The 20,970-nt window shown below is 41.7% G+C and overlaps 1 protein-coding gene across 1 annotated transcript; it reads right to left on the reverse strand.

Moving 5' to 3' along the window:
- Window positions 1–271: 271 nt before the first annotated feature.
- NOD1 (nucleotide binding oligomerization domain containing 1) lies at window positions 272–20,633 on the reverse strand. The gene is made up of 11 exons (XM_074150622.1): window positions 20,418–20,633; window positions 18,376–18,550; window positions 15,409–17,212; window positions 13,260–13,343; window positions 12,243–12,326; window positions 10,591–10,674; window positions 8,461–8,544; window positions 6,283–6,366; window positions 5,546–5,629; window positions 3,388–3,471; window positions 272–1,936 (listed from the first exon to the last, which is right to left on the reverse strand). The coding sequence occupies exons 1-11, from the start codon at window positions 20,631–20,633 to the stop codon at window positions 1,864–1,866; spliced, it is 2,856 nt and encodes a 951-aa protein (XP_074006723.1). The 3' UTR covers window positions 272–1,863.
- Window positions 20,634–20,970: the final 337 nt, after the last annotated feature.

The following is a 20,970-nucleotide window of genomic DNA, read 5'->3' on the forward strand; positions in this document are numbered from 1 at the left end:
AGAAGTCTTTAAAGGCCTTGCTTTGGCAGATGTTTTTGCAATTGAGATCCCGCTCATCCGTAACTGTGTGCCCTTTTGCTTCAGTAAACAAACGGCTCAGGTGCAGAAATCACTCAAGTTACCTGACTTTCCTCTGGCACGGTCTAAAAGCCTCATCTCTCTCCCTGTGAAAAATCAGTGCTGATACCATGGACAGGGAGGAAAAGCCACTGAAAAACAATGAACATTAAGTTGCTTTTCCTCTCTTCTTTCTTTCTTTTTTTTTTTTTTTGGAACTGTGGGTTACATGAAAAGCTTTATGAGTATTTTAAAATGTGTTAGGGAGCTGAGGGGAGTAGACAGAATTGGGGACTGGGAAAGGTCTGCTACCACGCAGGAAACAGAAAAACTGACCTACAAAGCAAGCCCTTTTTTCATGTTTTGCTTTATGGGGCAGATTCGGGAGATGGGAAGGTGAGGGTTCATTGGTTTGGCATTTTAACAAGATTCTTCTTCCAGCCTACTAAGGTTTTGTGGGTTAGTCAGCAACTGGAGAATCGTTTCTCAAAGCTGTGGGGTGGGGTGGGTGGTGGTAACACGGGAGAAGGAAGGAAAATGGATCATGCTTTTCCATTTTAGGTTCCTTGTACACACTGTGGGGTAGAATTTTAGTTTACCTTTATAAAGCATGACTAATTTGCACACAAAAAATATAATCAAATACCCCATTCCTTTGCAAACCGTTTTCTTTTAAGGGCATCTAAAGTTACACTCCCTAAACATTAATTATTTTTGGGGGAAAAACTTTCTCTTGCTGGTCCTTATCATTGCTACCTGCCCCTTGCCTTGCTCTTTCTACTAATTCAAGCATAGAATGAAAGCTTTCCATGCAAATCTCAATCCTTCCCTGTGCTTACATGTTGCTGGGAGAAGGGATTTCTACTTGACGCAATTGATTTTCAATTGTCCTTTCCCCCCAATGAATCCTAGCAACTTAAGACTGGTGTATTGGCATCAGCACAGTGTCTAGGCCAAGAGCCAAAGCAATGAACAGCCTGCTAATTAATATTTCACATTTAGCTCCAGACCCCCTCCCCAGAACAAACACTGTGAAAACAGGAGGTAGCAGTTTCTATGCAGCCCTCAGGAAATTTTAAGCAAAAGTGGTTTACTGCCAGTTTTATGCTTTTACAGTGATGGCAGTAAGGACTTCTGGTTGTAGAAAAGAAAATGTATTGCCTTCAATATGGAAAAAAATATTGAAAGTAATCTGAGCCTGATGTATCCATTTCTCAAAAAAGAAAAGCAAAAAGCAGTGTCTACAATGCTGCCTGCAGTCAGTGGAGAAATAAGGACCTAATTGCTAGGCAGGAGAAAGGTATTCATGTTGAAAATGTTGATACCATGCAACTATTACAGATTGATTATGTTTCCAGTAAAGCTACAGATGTTAATTTTCAGTTATGAGGCAGATAATACTGTGAGCTGGTGGAGTTTGCGCATCTGGCACCTTTTCTTGCATATATATGTGTATATTTATGCATATAAATAAGTTAGGAGATTATTTACATCCGTGTACAGAAGAAATCTAAACTCAGTTATCAAAACGCATACACCTGCTAGTGGGTTCAGTCTCTTAACGCTTTGCATTTCATCTTCAAAGCACCATACAAACATGAATTATTTACCCAGGCCACTTCCCACTCACCAAAAGGATTAAGAATAACAGGCAGGGTAAGGGACGGAGCTGAGGGAACGCAGCGTGTTCATACGTATCTGTCTCCTGCCATGAGCACTGCAGATTTACGCCTCTATAAACTCTGCAGTCCAAGTGTAGGAGCGACCTTTGTAACACGAAGCTTGTCAAAATGGGAAAGTCCTCATTCAAAAGCAAATGATCCTTTCTTCATTTTCAAAAGCTTTGGCCTCTTCTTGGCTTATCAGGTTCCCGTTCAGACTGGAGGGGAAAAATAAGAGGGATGTGAAAGTCAGGTAGTGACTGTTGTCCATCTTCTATTTTTCCGAGGTTTTGGAGCAGAGATCCCAGCTTTGCAATGCTGTGTGAGCGGCGTGCTTCTCAAGGGCACGCAGCTGGGAACTGGCCTCAGACAGACAGGCTACATACAGCACCGCTGTTCCCACTGCACGTATGAGGAACACGGCTACTTCTTCCGAAATAAAAACTGAACCAACACCTGAACTTCACTGAACTAAAATCGGTGTTGGATACACAGCTGTTTGCATTTCAGCAAGCAGCACATACCTGACAAAGGTTCTTACCAGGCAGTGGGCTGGTTTAAAGAAATCTGAATAGTCTTCAGAGCATTTTGCATCTTCCATGACAACATGGGAAGAATACTCTGTTAAATACTCAGGCACTATTAATGTGAAGTGACTTACGGCAAAATTTTCAAGTCTGGCTACATTACATACCTTGATATTTACACCCCTGAAAATGGGCAGCCTGATAACTGCAGCTTTCAGAAATGTTGAAATCTATTAAGCCATTTAGACTTATGAAATTATTTGGGTTAATGAACACCTCCGAAAATTCAGGCAAGTATCAAAAGACAGATTTCGGTCTGAAGATTCAGAATGATTCGAGTGGGAATTGATGCCTCATCTGTAGACCAAAGCTGACAGGGGCCTTTGAAAAAAAGCACCTCTTCTACATCTCCAGGGAACCCACTAGTCAGACAGTGAGTCATCGTCTTTCTAAGCAAGTATTCAGTGTCCTTTCACTAAAACAAATATATCTATTTAAAAATAAATTTCATGTTCAATAATAAAGCAGCAGCAGTGCTAAAACCAGCACAGTCCTATTGACTCCTGAGCTCCCTGAGGTGAGGGAAGGAATGTGGTATTTGGCTTTGTGCCTTACGATGCACACGTGTGACTATGTGATGCCTACCTAATATGAAACAAGCAAATCTTACAAAAAGTTAATCTTCTTGTAGCTTAGCACTTTCAGTGTGTTTGGAGCACTGCCCAAAGAAAATCCAAGCACAAATTCTATGAATCAAATTAGTAATGCTAATTAAACGTAACCATGTCCTGCTTGTTGGGATTTAGCTCCTGAAAAGCATGAACATGTTCAGAAGTTTAAAAATAAATAGGGACAAGCAAAACTTGGTCTATAAATTTAGGCCCAAATTCTGCAAACACACATGTTCTGTCAATCAGTGGTACAGACAGACATGAACTAACAAAAGTGCTTGACATTCGTAACACACGGGAAAGTGTTTCAATGACAGAGGCTTTTTACCTATTTGAAACCCACAGCTGGAACTACAACCCCTGCCTCACATAAATTGCTCTGAATTTTTTAGGCTGGAAAGTAGTAATGCCAGAAGCATTTTAAAGGGAAAGAAAGTTTACAAAGTGAGCCTTTGAGGAAGGGATCTTTACCAGACTTCTTTAATAGCTGTGTTCTCCTTGAGAGCTTCGCTGAGGTACTTCACCCCTTTGGCTGTAATTTTATTCTGGATAAGCCTGAAAAGAAAGCACTTCATGTCAAACTAACATGCAAACTAATTTACAGCGCATGCACAACCTACACTCAGCTTGATGTCAAGGAGCAAAGCTGTCTGTTTGCCACAAGAAGATGGTTGTGATTTCTATCTGTGAGGATGGTACGTGGTATTGGTCAAATGCCCCACATACATGCACTCTCAGAAACAGAGCAGTGTCAGTCTTTTCTTCTTAATCTTGCATGTGGTTGCATTCTGGAGATACTGAGCTTAGTAACGCAGCTGACAAATTTCTGCTCAGAATTGTTTACAACCCATATGGGACTGTGATATCTGGACTCTTTGAAAAGACAGGCTAACCTCTTAGCGTTGTTTTCTTATTAAGAACACTATGGGACATTTTTAAGTGATGTACAGAAAATTCTGAGTACAGAACTTGTGTAGGCCTAGAGGTATGTTCTAGAGGTTGCCAAATCCTCCTGTATTGTTTATCAAACCAGCAAGATCTTTGAAAGCATACAGCATTGAATTTGACTCTAGTACGGGCAGGTGTGAGTCCCAGTAAAGCCACCTTGGCAGCTCTAACATATGTCTCACCTGAGCTGAGGGAAAAAAATGATGCAAAAGATCCTCAAGTAGCACAACTAATGAAGCAGTAGGTAACTCTTATTAACCACTGTAGACCATCCCTATAGCTAAAAATGAACAAAGCCCCCTCATGTGCAGGAGTATAAAAATGCCCATCAGCCTAGCCTAATTCAATACTTACCTTTCAGTCTACCATGGTGTGCCCCACAGCTGTACCATTCCAGTGCCTGGCTGCATGAATCCCACAGGATTCAGGATGAGGCTGAAAAGTGGAATGACCTGAACAATCTCTTAGGGAGGGAGGGAAGGAAGAAGGGAGGCATTCCTGTTGAAGGACTTTCTACACTTGGTAAATTAATTAACATGCAGAGGGATCCAGTAGATTCTTTCAGCTACTGGAAAAACACTTTAATTCTGCCTCAAGTCCAACTATCTACACAGGTCACTACCTTTTGGAGGTATCTACTGGTATAACCAACAAAGCAGGATATACATTTGTCTACTGGCAGAAACCCTTGGACAACACTGAGCCATGGTAAAGACATCTATCTAGATTACTATGCCTGCTTTGGATGGGGAAAGTTGTATTATGAATTCAAACCAAACAGCTCGGTGAAGCATATCTGCAGCTGTGCACAAAGAAATCAAGCCCTCCCTCTCCCTTTTTATTTTCAGGGTGATGGGCACCAGAGCTTCTACTGCTTTCAAAAGAAGCTACAAGTACTTGGCACCTCTGACAACCAGTACGCTTCCTAAGAGATGGGAACTAGGATAAATACAGGGAATGCTACAGTGTGGTAGGTGAAGTCTTTGTAAAGCTTGTAAAGGGACTCCATTTATTATGTTCTCCTGATCACTTGGAATGAATGGATGGCTATTTGCTTCTGACCAACTCCACCCATGGATAAATTCTTGTGAACCTCTGGATTAGAACAGCCAATGCTGGGTTTTCTTAGAAGTTTAACAAGTCTCTCTGCACTTGCTAGAAATAATCGCTGGTTTCCTGGGGAATTATGTCTTATAGGTGAGTGTCTTGCATGAGTGGAAGTGCTAGCCCTAGAAGAAAACATCAGGCAAATGGGACATGATTTTAAGTATCTGTCATGTGGGTTCTCGGTTGAAGAGTAAGAGTTGAGCTTGCTACTTCCACAGCACGATGATAAATAGTAAGAATCATAATAAGGTTATTCTATTCTAGCTGTCTGCTTGTAATATTTTTTTGAAACTTTTGTGTTTGAGGCCAGTACTGTTTCCCTAAGGAGAGATGAAATCAATTAGTAGTTCGAAAGTTACCAGGACTCATGACCAGCTTAAACTCTTCCCTGTATGAAAGCAGGTCCAAAATGCTAGACAGCAGCTTTATTAACTTTCCATTAGAACTGTCTACAACCAGTCAGCTGCATCCAGACCATGCACAGAAAGCTTACTGTGACCTACATAGACTTGGAAGGTGAAGCTTTAATGCAGTGACTGCCAAAGAGCCTGTGCCTCTGTGGAATGTAACTCACCATAAATGCACCAGGTTCTTGTTGACCTTCAGCATCTCTGCAAAACTCATTGCTGCCTCATCATCCAGCTCGTTTTTAGTCAGCCTAAGTGGGAGAGAAAATGTTCACTTAGGATGCTATCATTATTTTTCAGCCCCCTTTTTTCCAGCTTGTCTGTGACTTAGTTTTAGACAGCCAAAGGGGGATGGTGCTGTTTCTGCCCTGAGCAATTTCTAAAGGCCGGACACAAAGAGATACTGAAGAGAAGCCCTGGAGGTAAGAGAGACAAGAGTATCAGACCTTTATTTCTCATAGCAATTTTCTAATGATACTTTCTCATGATGTTTCAGTGTCTAAAAGATGGATGAGGTGTGGTGGAAAAAAGTAGAGGTAGAGACAACACTGAAGAGGTGAAAAAAAATGAGGACAAAGAACTTGACTTCAGATGATTGAAGTGTGAGAAGATGGGAAGAGCAAGATGGAGGGAGCAGAGAGAAGTATGACACTGGGATATTGGAGTCCTAAGCAAGGACTCCTAAAGGACTCTTGCTGCCGATCTGTTACTCATGACCACATTCTTCCAAAGGGAGAATATCTTATAGCTTGCTGGTAGTGAAGATACCTTGCATAGGGGATGAGAGGAGAGAGAGAAGAGACGGGAGAGTAGGAGGAAGGGATAAGATTGGAGGAAATGAAATTAGGCTGCAGCTTTCTCTAGAGAAAGAATAGCAGGAGAAGTAGACCACACTGTCAATTACCAGAATATTTTCACAGAGCTGTTGTGTTGCATAGCTTCAGCAATACTTTTGCCTCCCTCTGTCGTGATGCCATTGAATGCGAGGCTGTGAAGTAAAGATGCAAACGTGTAAGAATCAGCCAGCATCACTTGGCCATTCCACGGCCAAATACTAGTGAATATCCTGGTATTTGGGTGTTTCAAAGGCTCACATACTTTGCAAACCAGGAAGTCCCTATGACTTTTACAAGTAAGAACAGTTCATAGGCTACAGCCTGAGTACAGGTCTATCATACAGGCCGTAAAGTTTGCTGTCAGTGAGTTGTACTCTTGGGACTGACAGCAGAGTTGCACCCAGTGATTCTGAGACTCATGGCTTTTAACAAGGACAAAGAGTTGTGCTTAGCAGTACACAGGTTTTTACGTGCATTTGTCATCCCAAGTCCCTGTACAAATTGGGCACTTTGTCCTTTAAGTCCTTCAGATCCCTGAATATCTCATTCTTCTTCCAAACACAACACCTTCTGTTGTGTATGGGGAGATGAGCTTGTAAATGCGTGCTTTCCATTACAAACCACAAACATTTCTTAGTCTGCCCTTCATTCTTTGAACAGACATTGGCAAAATGATCCAGTTAAACTTATGCTCCAGACTTTGAGAGTTCAAAAAGCATTTCCCACCTCAAAAGCCAGGCCAGACCCTGAATACAGCGCAAGGTGTCAAAAAAAGTAGAGAGACATCAAGTGGGGCAATGGCACAAATACGTGTTAGCACAAGTCCCTGCAAGCTTCAGCTGAAATTAGATATTCTTAGTTCATCATCACTGGGCCTAAAATTGGGGAATATGCTAAAGTAAACTGATGTAGCAGGGACTGTCTTCCCCTAATCTTCACATAAAGCTACCACTGGTGCTTACTATGAATTCAAATCATGAAGCAAGATTAACCAGCGGAAGAAATGAACCCAAGTGCAAGAACACTGCAGAGCAGCAGATTCACCCTGTGTAGGTGCTAGCAAAACCTAGCTCCAGCCAGCACAGCTACTCCTTCTTATTTTTGCAAACACATTCATCAGCATATTTGTTCCCATCTGAGAATGCCTCAGCTCTGATTCAGGTTCAAAATGTTTTCTTTCAAGTCTGATGCGTCTGGATGAATTCTGCAATTATGGGAAGATGGCTATTTCAGATAGCTTTTAAGTTTATCTAGGTCACTGCACCTGTTCAGCTTTTAATTTTTAAGCTTGGCTATCTGCTAGCAGAAAGGAGGACAAGACACCGACTCTGAAATCCCTGGATCTGAAGTGGCAGCAATAAGCTCTCCAGAGATCTCCAAACTCCTCGAGCACTGTATTTCTAAAGAAACTAGTGCCATGTGCCACCTTGTGGGGAAACCAAGGAGCCTTGTCTGCTCCCTCATGGTGGAGGCCAGTGGCACTGGGAGACAAATCGAAAGGAACACAATGGACCCAGTGCTCCAGCTGTGTGGAGGGACCCAAAAACAGCAGCAGCAGCAGCCACAATATGCATCTTTAAATCCCTAGCCAGCATCTGAAAGCCTGGCAGGGGATGGGCTGTTTTACACTGCTGGGCTTCTCTCCAGCTGTGCTACCAGCTTCACCCATGCTAGGGCTTCCAGAAGGCGAGTGTGAGATGAATCACTGAACTCCAGTGAGAACTACATCTCATTAGCCCCAAATGTGTGGTGTCATAGCTCCAATGGAGCACAGGATGAGCCTGAATTTAAGAGCACCCAGTCCCTATCCAAAGAGTTTATCGCCTAAAAATTACTTTGGTAAAAGCTGCTGTACCTTTGCAACAGAAAATGTTAATACTGAGCTTACTGGGAGCCTGATTCTGTGACAGCTGGTGCATCCTTCTGCTAATGCTCCCAGATCAAAATGGTACCCACTGACCATGTGCTTTCACAAATGCCAGTAACTCTGGGCAGCATGAGGGGAGGAGGTACAGATAGAGGAAAAAATATTGCAGGGCTGGCATCTTTAACTTGCTTAGTGGCTGCACAGGGCTTTTTGATTCAATCTGGCCTCTTGCTTGCACCAGGAGCCCGCTGGTTACACAGCAAAGGCTGCAATACCAGATGGCGTTCCAAGCTAACACTTAGTGGGAAGAGTCATTGCTTCAAAGCACGATGGGAAAGCCAGCGTTACTCCAAGCTGCCTGGCTCTGCTGGTGTTTTACCTCACATTTGTTAACCTGGGGTGGTTCCTCAGGGCCTCTGCAAATGCCTTTGCTCCTTCATCTCCAACTTGATTACCCCACATCCTGATGAAGAGAGGAAACCAGGAGATATCAGATGTGCTGCCCTACTGCCCCTCAGCATTACATTCTCCCTTTTTCTCTTCCCTCCATTGCCCCCGATTCCTTCATGGTCTTCCAGACTTGCGAGAAACCTGGCAGGTACCCTCCCCACTGAGCCAGGCATGTTCCACTCCCTGCACACCACACCACCAGCCTCTGCTGACTCACCAGCACCCTAAGGCCACAGCACAGAAGCAGCTCTAGGAGATGCCTGCTGCAGCAGGAGTGCTTTAGGGATCACCTTGCTGTGCTGGGCAAACCCTCCACAGCCCTGTACCCTGATGGGTTAAAGGATTCTTGTGATCCTGTACAGTGAGCTGCTGTGAGAAATACACCGAGTCCTAAGTCCTATAATTTCCCTGCTCAGCATTTCCTCCCCATTTCCCTGCTGCAGTTTTCCTGTTACCTGTTGGGCACAGACTAGCCTTGAGTGCAAAAGTGCAAAGTACAGGTCTTGGGAAAGACTCCCCAGATGCACAACTGCACAGGGACCCACACCTGAATGGGTGGCTTTCTGAAGTGAACGGGTTTACAACCTGCCCCTCTCCTTCAGAATAGTCTGGCGAAACAGTTACAATTCCTTCAGCGTTATACCCAAGTGATATATCCTCTCCAGCTGCCAAGAGAAAAACGAAAATCTCACAGGGACAGTATGACCCTGGGCTCTTCCACACCTTTGTATTTCCAATGGCAAAACAACCCTTGGTGACACAAAGGGTTAAGAGAAGGTAATGTGCTGCAGAGATTTGATCAACATTTAATAGCAGTATCTGGGCAAATCTTTCCTATGCAGACCAACCCCTTTGAAAATTCACCCTATATATTATGAGGCTTGAAAGCGCCTCTGCTGAGGTATAAAGTTTTTTTTACAAGGATCATGGCTTGATGACTCAGAGCCACACTCAGCTTGATGGGTAATTAGTTGGCAGCTCTTTTAAAATCAATTGAGCTTTGTGGTATCTAAACACATCCACTTCCAGTAAGTTCCCTAGAATTTCCTTGTCCTTCAGTCCCAATGCAGTTTGTTATGTAAATGCCGAATGCATCTGTTTAAACATTTCTGTCCAAGCTATCCTAAATCCATTTGGAGTGATTATCTTCCTCCACAGGAGAAAACAGGAGTCCTTAACTGAAATTACAGCAAGTACAGCACAACAGCTCCAGCTACATAACAATGGAAGTATGCATGCATGCCGTTGACTATACCTGTGAAATGTTGTAGAATAACAAACTTAAAGGCCAAAAGTCTGATGGTTCAAATCTGATTTTCATATTTCAGGGTTATTGTGATATAATGGCTAAACAGAGGTTTAAATTCCTTGTATTTGAGTATTAGAATCTGAGAAAAATGTTCTCCTGTAGAGTGAAAAGAGAACTGGGATCTGCCAGAGGGGGAAAAAAAATAATAAACAAACAAACCAACCAACAAACCCTCAAGTCTCTCAAGAAAGAGGACAGGGATTAAAGGTTTACGGTATATTCAGACCTCTCTCCAATAATAGCAGACTCTCCAGTTTGAGACAGATTATTGAGAAGGATGATGGGAATTCCTTCTTATTCTCTTAGCTCACAACTTTATCAGGACTCAATGCAGGAGGTTTGGCAATTATAACAATGACACTCAATAACTAGGAACACTGCCAATAGTAATAAATCCACCCAGACTTTTAAAACTGACCAAATATCTCTAGAACAGCTGTGTTGCCATAAGGAAAGTGGCTATCTTTACATACTGTCCTCTTCTTAGTTTGTCTCTCCCTTAAGGCTCTGTCAGAACAGGGAAAAAAACCCCAAAATGAACATTGTATGAACTGGAGAACAATAAAGCAGCCCTCCTTTTCCCCGTGAGTGGGAAGTGTGGCTGTGCTTCTGCACCAATTTGTTCTAGTGCTGCTGTGGGAAGAAATGGCAGAAGGAAAGAAGGTAAGAATAAAAGAAGGAATCCTAAAGGATTTACAGATGCCTTGACAAGACCAGGCACTGAGCTCTGCTCCTTAGCACTGAACTTACCCAATTTCAAACATTGTCTTGCTCTTCTGGATGGCCTGGGCAAGGCACTTCCCTCCTTCGCTCGTTATTTTGTTTGCTCCTATTCTGCACAAAATACGTGAATTGATGAGGTACATCACTTACAACAGTACAGCTATTAAAACACCAGCTCAGAAAGCAATACAAGTATTTAAGGCTAATTAACTCTGGAGGCTAGCTACAGTTATCAAAGATTAACCTAGAGTAAAAGATACTGCAGGCATTTGACCTTTGATTAAAAGACATCATTTTATGTTGTCTTTTACATATTTTGCATGTCATCCCTCTGAATCAGAAGTATTACTGTAGCATCTTGGTTTTGGTGCTCAGTATGCCAGAAGTGAAGTTTAAGAACCAATCCTCAAGACAAGGACCCCTGACTAGTTTTAAATATAGTTCATAATATCAGCAGCTGCTACAGAGTACCTGAATTACATGCAGCATGTTTCACAATACCACAGGGAACAGAGTATTTCTTGGCTGTGTGACTCCAGAGGAGATTGCAGGTGATAAGCACAGATTGTAAGAATTTCAAGTCTTTCTGTTCTGAGCATAGCCTATAGGTAGTGGCATAGGTCAGTGCAGCAGCAAGTGTCTCTGGCTAGCTCTCTACAGAAGACCCAGAAGACCTTTTCTTTTTCTGGCCTACAAGGGGATATCAAATGGCTGGAGTTCAAGGAAGAGAGAAATCTCAATTGCATATACAATGACATAAAGAACAAATCGAAACCACCACCACCCCCAACCCGCTACATTTACATAAAGTAAAACTGGCTTGTTAGAGTGCATATTCACGTGCCTGAAGTCAGTCAATCTCAAAATAATCTGTGGGGTTACTATGCAGCCTGAAAGTAACCATCTTCCAACAGGCTTTTTTGTAAAAGTTAGATTAAATAAGCGAAGTACTGTGTCAAAGCAGTGAATGAACCAGAGTGCTTTTGGGTTTCAAAACGACAAATATTTTAAGTGGGAAGGATGTGGCTAGTGTGGTGTTTCAGAGCAAGTTAGTGGTAAAACAAGGACTATAACCCGAGTCCCTGGCTGCCGGTTGCTACTTTTATACCAGCAGCTGACATGGCTGTAGTTACCTCTATTTTCTGCTATGGTCACAATGAAACCACTGGTTAATGATCTACCTTTATGTCAAACCAGTGTTGTGCATGGCCAGGCACTCTTATCTAGGGAAGTTCCACGAATTAAAGGGAATAGGACACCAAGTGAATCTGGGGAATTCCAGAATTGAGGTATGACATCAGGACAGCCTGACTCCAATGGCCCGTAAAAGACAAGATATAAAGAAGCTTGGTTCTAAATTCAAGTGAGTTCACCTACTGCAAGCGGCAGCAAGGTTCATGCACCGCTTAAGCCTCACTCAGATGCTCAGACTGGGTTTAGGTAAAGAACAGGTCTCATGCTTTCCTTTTGCTTACTGCTACATTCCAGCAAAGACTATGGATTCGAGAGTTTCACCTGCTGCCATTCACTGCTAGACTACTGTAAAAGAATATACAATTGCAACTTAAGCTATATTTTATTTGAAACACATTTTTTCTCTTTTTTCCACTCTCCCTCCCATTTCAAGTTGCTGTACCTTAATTAGGATACTGTAGAAAGGAAAAAAAAATCCCACATACTTAACGTATTCAAGGCTCGAACACTCTTCAATTAGTTTTGCAACATATTTAGCTCCGACATCAGTGATTTGATTGTTGTATAAGCTTAAAGAAAAATAACATTGGTAAAAATAGATTATTCCTGCTGTTACTTTCATATCTACAACCTGAATGTTTTCTAATGCACACATCACATCTATCTTATTTGCATTGCTTTGTACACATTCACAGTTGCTTGTATTATTTCTATTTTGATACACAATTCATATTGTGGAGGGCTAGATATAAAATACAAAGAGACCAGACTGTAAATCATGGGAAAATATTGATATGATTTTTTTAATATATGGTCTCCCAAAGCAAACAAAGCTTCTCTTTATTCCTGAGTTATTACAGAAATAATATTGCCAGAAGTGAAGTCAGAAGAGAAAACACCAGAAGAACGTCTTTCTGATCTTTTAAAAGTCATCAAATCCCCTTGCAAATATTACGGAAAATCAGATACCTGAGCAGATGTACTTACATTAGGGCACTGGAGGAAGGAGGTGATTCTTGGTATTCATGTTCACTTCTCAAAAAGTCATTTTTATATAGCTACTTAACCAAGAGCAGGAAGTCAGAGCTAACATGCCTTCCAGCTTCAACTCGATTAAGAACTAATTAAAGTCTTAAAGAAATTGGTAGCATGAATGTAACACTTGAAACCGTATGTTTCTGATACTAGTCTCTATCAAGCTGTATCTGCTTTGCATAGTTAAAATAAATCAGTTTACAGCAGAGAAAACAGGAGGCTTGATGTCAGTGGGGGCCATCCTGTGAGGCAGTGCCATGGGAGAGGAGGCTGTAGTCCTTTTCCCAGTGAACTGTGACAGGGTGGCAGCTGAATTATTTCTGACACAAAATGCTGCTTTGCTTATGTTCAGTAAATGAGGGGGTAACTGTGGTTTCCACCCCACCTGTGCTGTGTCAGTACTGTCAGGATTGTTGTTTTATTTTCTAGTATAAATACCTAATCTTTTGCTCCCAATTGGTACATACCCCAAGAAAGTCACAATCTGGTACTTGGAGAGTTCTTCATACAAGATCCTCACTCCGTGATCTGTCACCTGATTTACACTGAGCCTGGAATGAAGTGAGGGAAAAGAAAGTCTGAATCAATACAGATTACAAGTGTTCATCGCCCATGAGTTAACAAATGACTGGAGGTCTATGCATTTTCCTCTGATATTTTAACAGGTCACATATTAAAAGCCATTAAGGCAAATGTGAGCTCAATTTCATATGGCTCACTTCAAAAACAATAAAAAACAAAAGCCCAAAATCTCCAAGGTAATGCTCTGGAAGCTGACCAAAGAACTGAAAACAATAACATGTAAGTCAGAAACCAGACACAATCACCTCATCCTCCTCCTGCACTTACTGTGATTGCAGGAAGAAATTCTGCTTGACACCCTAGCGAAAGCAAGCTTTCCAGACTACTACTATTGCAACCTTCTCTCTGAGTACCTCGTGAAAGCCAGGCATCTTGAAAGTCACAACACATTCAGGCTCCACTGAATAAAGGTCGTGAAAAGCCCTGGCCAGGAAATACAACTGCAGTCCCATAAGTGTACTAGATGTTTCTAATTTTATTGTCCCAACTAGACCTGAAACAACTCAACATCAGTCACAGATTAAAAATACTTCTTTTTCCAGTTGTTTCTGGGATTAGTTTTTTGGTCATCGTCTTTTTTATTTATTTATTTATTTATTTTAAACTTCTCAAGCTTTTTCACCTTGCCCAAATGGACAGGTTCTCATGAAGCATTCCAATTCTGATTAATCCCATTTTCTGGATAAAGCTGTCCCCATGAAAACACTTTGACCAGCTTTGGTTTCTACACAAACTAACTCTGAAGCTGAACATTCACAGCTGAGAGTCCCTTATCACCAACAGCCTCCCTGGCTCTTGCTCATTAGTAACTTGGTCACTTTGGAATGGACTAGCACATAGGAGAAATCAGAGCCTATTTCTACAGCTCAGAACTGGCTGCTTCTTTGAAAGGGAAGGTTACGCTGTTAGAAACAACATTTCCTGCCCTGCAGAAATTGGTCATTAGAAATCAAAGTCCTAACATCAGAAGAGCCATACAGACAAAAAGGCAACCTAACAGACTGGTTTAGTGCTGGGGATGGTGTTAAGATCACACCGGCATGCTTAACACATATATGGCATGTTCATATGATAGGGATAAAGAATCAAAGTCTTTCCTTTTTTTCTTTGTTTTGTCTTATATACTTATGCATTTCCCCCCCAAGTTTCCTTATTGCTTTCTCTTGGAAGGTCAGTTGATTTGCAACTAACTGGAAAAAACAAGTGTCACTTGCTTTGATTTAGTCTTAGAGTAAAACAAGGCAGAGCACAGCCAACCTGAAGGAATAAATCCATTTATAAAAAAAAATTCTCATGGGGCTGAAGGAGCTTTAAAAAAGACATATTTGAAGTGCCTGGTTTTCTGCACCTTAATGTTTGGACAAATAAGGTATAGCTACATAGTACAACTTAAAGGACTGGAGGTGGAACAATCTGGCCTGTGATGTTAGGGGTGGAGTTAGTTCTCCCTGATCACACATGTCCTCCCCTCCACATCATCTCAGGGAAACACCACATCTAAAGTCTTCAACTACATCCTTTCATGGAGTACTGTTAGCTTTTGTTCTGCGAAAGCCAGACTTCTTGGCAGGATGTAAAAGCAAGAAAGCCAGAGCTTTTGATCAAGGGTTATTGTGAATAGTAGATCCTCTCTTATCCCATATGACCAAGGGCACAGATAGGCTCAGGCAGTCTTCAGACGATGGAGGAAACACTTTTGTTTCCTTTCTTTTCCCTTAAGCACTTTCTACCATAAAAATCCTCTTTCAAGACTGAGTCTGAGAAAAGAGTCTGAGACTGAGCTAACTAAACCTGCAGGTTTAAACAGTCCTGGCTTCTAAGGACTTCTTATCACCTTTTCCATTTGGGTTTCCAAATTCACAGCTTGTCTCCGTTCCTGTGACTGGCTGGACAAAGATTTCAGAAGATCTGAAACTGATTTCCAGCAGCAGTAAGAATCCTTATCTTTCTCCACTTTCAAGATAAATTCCTCCAGCCCAGCAGTTTGTGGAATAAACCAAGGATAAGCAAGGGCCTGCTTGCACAGACTCCTACCTGATCACTGCAAGCTTGCTGAAACAAGGTAGCAGCTGTTTTACTCCATAGTCATTGATATTGTTGTTGTCCAAATCCAGAGCCAGGCGCTTTTGAAAGTGATGCACAACGAAGGATATAGCACTGCAGTCAGCAGAGTAGGCATTGCAGTATGTGAGCTTGATGTAATTGGCATGCATGCGTTTGGCAGCCAGTTTCCCCACTTTCTCACTCTGGGTCTCGTAAATGCACCTCAGCATCCAAACAAAGTTGGGCTGGACCTGGATCTGATTGTAGTTTGGAAGTCTGGAGCGAGTGAGGCCTTTCAGATGGGATTTCATGCTCTCCCCGAGGTATGTGACGAGCGTCTTTCTTTTCCTTTTAATGACTGCAGGCAAAACTAAATGTCTGAAAAGCTTCTGCCTGGATCTAGAAAGCAGGCCACAAAGAAACAGGTTGGTAAAATGAAAGTGTTCATTATTTCGGAAAGGATCCTCCCCTGCTAGTTGTTTCTTCAACCAAGGAATAGGAAGGCAAGTAAGCTGGGCAGTCTTAGTGGAAGAACATTCATTGAAAAACTGAAGTAACTCCTTGGCGCCCACTTTCTCTTCAATAACCAGGAACAAAGCTGTGAAAAAAGACTGAAGGGTTAAGTGCAAGAACTCATAAGTGGACTGATTGTCACGGCCACTATAACCTTTAACCGTCCTGAGAAAGCCCAATTGCAAATCTTCTTCAGAGATGTTCGCTGATGAGACCTCCTCCTGCTCAAAGATAAAGAAAGAGTTCTCCATCCCTTTGTATGCCATTTTACCCAAAGCTAGAAGAGTTTCCTTTCTTGATTTGAGCATCTCTGCCTGGCTCCTGGTGTTGTTCTTCAGCAAACTTGTTTTCAGAGATCGGTTCAGATGGACTTCAATCATGAGCAAAAATACGTCTGTCAATGTAACAGAACAGTCTGGAAGCTCGTGGCTGTCAGACATGGAATAGAAGTGTTCATAGCATTTAAAGATAATCCAACAAAATAAAGGCACTGAACATAAAGTGCAGAGATTGGGGTTGGCTTCCAACTGGTTCAACACCAGTGTTCGTTGCCCCTCATCTTTGAAAAACATGGCAGTGTATTCCTTCAGGTTATTGCTGGAGAAACCACGGAGCAACACTTTCTTTCTAATGATGTTTCTTTGGATCTCAGTTCCTGTCCTTGCTGTAAGAATTTTCTTGGATCCCTTAAGAAGCTTTCCTCTGAGAAGGCTTACCAGCAGCACCAGGGGGTGGGTGGCTTCATCGGGTGAACACATCTCAGGAACACTACTGAGATCAAAGTTGGAATAGATCTCATCGAAGCCATCAAATGTAAAAAGAACTGTATGAGGGAATTGCAAGATGTGATGGAACACCTCTGCGGGATCCTGGTCTGGGTAGCAATTGTATTTGAAGAGTAGGTCTTTCAAACATATGGCTTCATCTTCCTTAAAGCAACTAAACATCCTACATCGGAAACGGAAGAAAAATTTGGCCCCTATGTCCAGTTCTTTTCTGGCCCAAAGACTTTGTATCTTTTGCAGCAAGATGGATTTTCCAATTCCTGCATCACCGAAGACATACATAGTCTCTCCATCTTCATTAATTAGCCCAACTGTATCATCAAAAAGGGCTTCTAATTGAGACACTTTGCCTAGACTCTCATTGTTAAAACTGACCAGCTCCATAATACTGTTAGAGTAGATTTCTTCAAGCAGCATCTCTTCCCTCTGAGCGTAGGACATAACAAACTTGGAGTCCCGTCCCAGTTCATATCTGAGTTTCTGGCAATACCTGCTAACTAAAAGGACAGTGAACTATTATTAAAGAGACTATTATTAAAAAGTATATGTATACAATAACCCAACTCTTTGGGAACTAAGACAAGGTAATAAACTAAAAAAATCCTTATGTAAAATTGGTTCTTTGGCAGATTACTTCTATTTATTTGTAATGCCATCATCACTCTCCTGGGAAATTCAAGTGCTAATGAAAGAGGTAACGTGTGACCTATGATTTCCCGAAAGCAGGTACTGACACTGCATTGCTTTAAGGGGCTGCTTGTTTGGGTTGGTTGTTACTGATTAGCTTTGGCATCGGCCTTTTCACTATATTTATATTCTACCTGCAATTTCTATCAGGTAGGTGGTTATTCTTTCCTAACTTGTTCAGTAACTTTTGTTACTGTAAATAGAAGACATTTTAGTGCCTAGAATGCTAGGCACCTCAAAATATTCTTTTAAAGTGACCAAAAAGTCTCAGTTATTGTGCAATGTTGGCTTGTGTTTTTATTGCAACAGAAACTTAACTTCGGATGGGGGCAAAGTAATTCTTGTATTTGTATAGTACGAAAAAACCTTTCAAGAGGAAAACATTTATTTCTGCAATACTTTGACTTTTGGTATAACTCATTATTTAGGATCACAGAATAATTCAGGTTGGAAGGGACTTTAGAAGGTCTTTAGTCCAACCTCCCTCAGAACAGGGTCATTTATGAGATCAGGTGAGGCTACTCAGGGCTTTATCTGGTTGGATCTTGAAAACCTCCAAGTATGGAGACTGCAGTGTCTCTCTGGGCAACCTGCCTCATTGCCTGACTGTCCTCATCATGAAATACTGGATATTCCATTGCCAAAACATCACAGCGTGGCTAACAAATTGTAGCAGAAGCCTAGAAAATACAACGGCTGGCACAAGGCGGTTATGCCATTATGCTACATATCCACAAACAAACGCAGAAAGAGCTTGACGTTAGCACAGCAGGATGTAATATATCAACATGACTGTTGCGTTACACAGTGTGCCCTTTAATTATCTGGCTACCACTGCTATCAAGCACAGCATGTGCACATTTGTTTTCACTGGCTGTGCCTACCTAGACTCTCTTACTCCTACATCACCTGGTTACAGCTTCCTGCACAACAGGGTAGTTCTAAGGAAAGCAATATAGATGCATGACCTTACCTGGATCTGTATTTACCACAAGTTTACTGCAAATATTCTCTGAAGGCTTGTAACCTATTTCATCCAGCCAAGGCTGAAGTTCATAGTAAGCATCAGTGACTTTCTGCAGGACATGGATGAAATATTCTGAGACTTCTTCTCCCTTGCTCTGAACCAAGTCTAGAATTTTGCGAACCTGAAAAAACACCATGTGAAAGATCATTGAGGCACAGCATTTGACCACAGTTACACTTGCAGACTGCTTTAGGATCTTTTTTGCACTAGAACTGGGCACCAAAATCAAAACTGGTGCTTCAAAAATTTGAATCCAAAATCTAGCTCCGAATTTGAACCACCACAAAACTGTATTTGTATGTTGCAAGAAAGTTTGATCTGCAAGTTAAGGTCTGAACTTGTAGCTAAAATGTACGCTAACCAGAAAAAAAAAAGTATAAATACTGCTCCTCAATAGGGAACCCAAAGGATTTCCTCAGCCTGGCTAGATAGTATATTTTAAATCCCATGACGGTTAAAATAAAAAAGAAAGGGGTGGTTTCTCAGTGCCCTAAATTCACTCTCTGGTTTGTAAATATTCCAGTCACACTTAGATTTACCTCAGGATCCAGCCAGATCCAGAGTGGGGTAGGTAGAATCTCTCTCTGGATCTTAATACAGATACAAAACCCTACAACTCTTCCTTTCAACACAGCAACTCAATTCTGCAGGCTTCCTCTGTACCACGGACTCGTTGCCTGCAACTGTTCCTAAAACTAATGGCTACCAGGCAGTGGCTGGAGCAGTTCAAGACTAAGCACTACCTCTAAAGGCAAGGCAGAATCTGACCTCTGTGCAACCAGTACCGGGCAACCCTAGTACAAAACCTTCTGCAAAACAGAGCAATAATTTCGGGGCCCATTTTGAATGTCTGAACTCTCTTCTTGCTGAAAATGAATAAAGAATTCAGTTCTAAACCAGAAAAAGGTTTCTAGAGACTGTAGTGAGCTTAAAGTGGTGTGAGGTGCGTACAGCACAGCAAAAGCATGGTATTTTTTGAAAATTTTTATGTTCTAAAAAGCAATTTTATGCCTTCCAGAAAAGCTCCCAGAGAGTTCAATTCACTCACTATTATGGCCTGCTCTCTGTCTCTGCTTAGACTCCTGATGCACAGCCTCCCTCTCAGCTCACGTATACTATGCTGAACAATAAGAAATAGAGATGATCATAGAGCATGCATTTATTCAGCTTTGACCCTATGCACAGAATGAGCACTGTGTTACCATTTTAACTTGCCAGCAAGAATTAGTATTTTATGAAAATCTGCACTGTTAGTGAAGTCCAAGGTCCCTGATTTTTTTATGATTTGCCTGCCTCTAACTGCGACACTATTCTGAAGCTGCGTGACTGGAAACAGGTCAGGAGTTTGTTTAAAGTCATGGTGCAGAGAGAACTGTGTATGCATGACAATTTCATCCTATCAAAAGCCCAGGAAACAATTTTTGCTACTGATGTCCAAAGATGAAGCAAAACCCCAAATGTATTAGGATATACCAATTTTCCATATAAACAGTTACAGTGTATATAGGTCTTTAAAGAGAAGGGAAGGTGTGCACATGGACAACACATGATCATTAACTTCTAAATTGGTATTTAATTTCTGTCTCTCCTCCTCTAAAGCAGGATGATCTGTCCCACAGCATCCTGAAGTAGATTTTCCTTGCAAGGCTCTGCACAATAACACAGGCTTTCGTGTAGCAAGCTGCACTCTAACAGCCACTGTGGTCACCTCCTTATCAGAGGACAAAGCTGCAGCCGGAGGGGACAGAACAGCAATTATCACCCTGATTGTTCTTATAGCTGCCAAGGGTCATTACAAGCAGTGCCAGCCATGCTGGAAAGAGATGTACAGGAGACACTTGTCCAGAAGGAACAGGGTAGGAAAATTCCAAAACAACAAATATTAGAAGAGACACTAGACATAAAATTGCCAGATAAAGCCCATAAACCCCAGTGATAAATTGAAAGTAACAAAAAGTTTACGCTGGCTACTGAAATAAAAAGAATACCTTGTCTGCTTGAGTTGGAAATTGGACAACAATCTCTGCATCTTCAGTGGAGAAGTAGTCATTCTTAATCAAGTTGTCAATCAAACACTGCGTGTTTCGGATTCTACTGACCAGAAGTTCTCGGTATACCTTCAGCAAAGCAATGAAGGATGGAGGACTTGCTCCTGGAGGTTCTTCCACAGAAATCTCCACGTTAGCACAAAGTTGGCCGTCCATAGTTGAGACAGTAAGAAGCTGCTCCACCTAACCTCATCTTTGACAAACCGTCCATTTGCAGTGAGAAGTCAGCCTCTTTGAGTTAACTTTGAGGAAACAGGCAATCTGTCCTTCACATACCGAACCTGTAAAAAGTAATTGTATAGAACCTCAATTTAAACCTTGTCGTACGCAGATGCATCCCTCAATTAACCATCAAAGAATACTTCCAACCTCTGCATAATGTCATGGCTAACTTTTTAATACAGTTTCTTTCTCAGGTACTTCCATTTATTTGTTCAAGTTTTGGAAAAAAAATAATCTACAGCAGGCAGTCTCCGTTCTGTACCAGTACTTT

Source organism: Numenius arquata, chromosome 7 (assembly GCF_964106895.1).
Source record: "Numenius arquata chromosome 7, bNumArq3.hap1.1, whole genome shotgun sequence".
Taxonomy (NCBI): Eukaryota; Metazoa; Chordata; class Aves; order Charadriiformes; family Scolopacidae; genus Numenius; species Numenius arquata.

What these genes read in the sequence shown, in the direction of transcription:
- NOD1 (XM_074150622.1), bottom strand. Translation starts at nt 20,633, where the DNA reads ATGGACGGCCAACTTTGTGCTAACGTGGAGATTTCTGTGGAAGAACCT. An exon ending in AGCAAGCTTGCAGTGATCAG is followed by an intron (nt 13,344 to 15,408) that starts GTAGGAGTCTGT and finishes ACTTCATTCCAG; the next exon opens with GCTCAGTGTAAATCAGGTGA. An exon ending in CAGATTGTGACTTTCTTGGG is followed by an intron (nt 12,327 to 13,259) that starts GTATGTACCAAT and finishes TTTTTCTTTAAG; the next exon opens with CTTATACAACAATCAAATCA.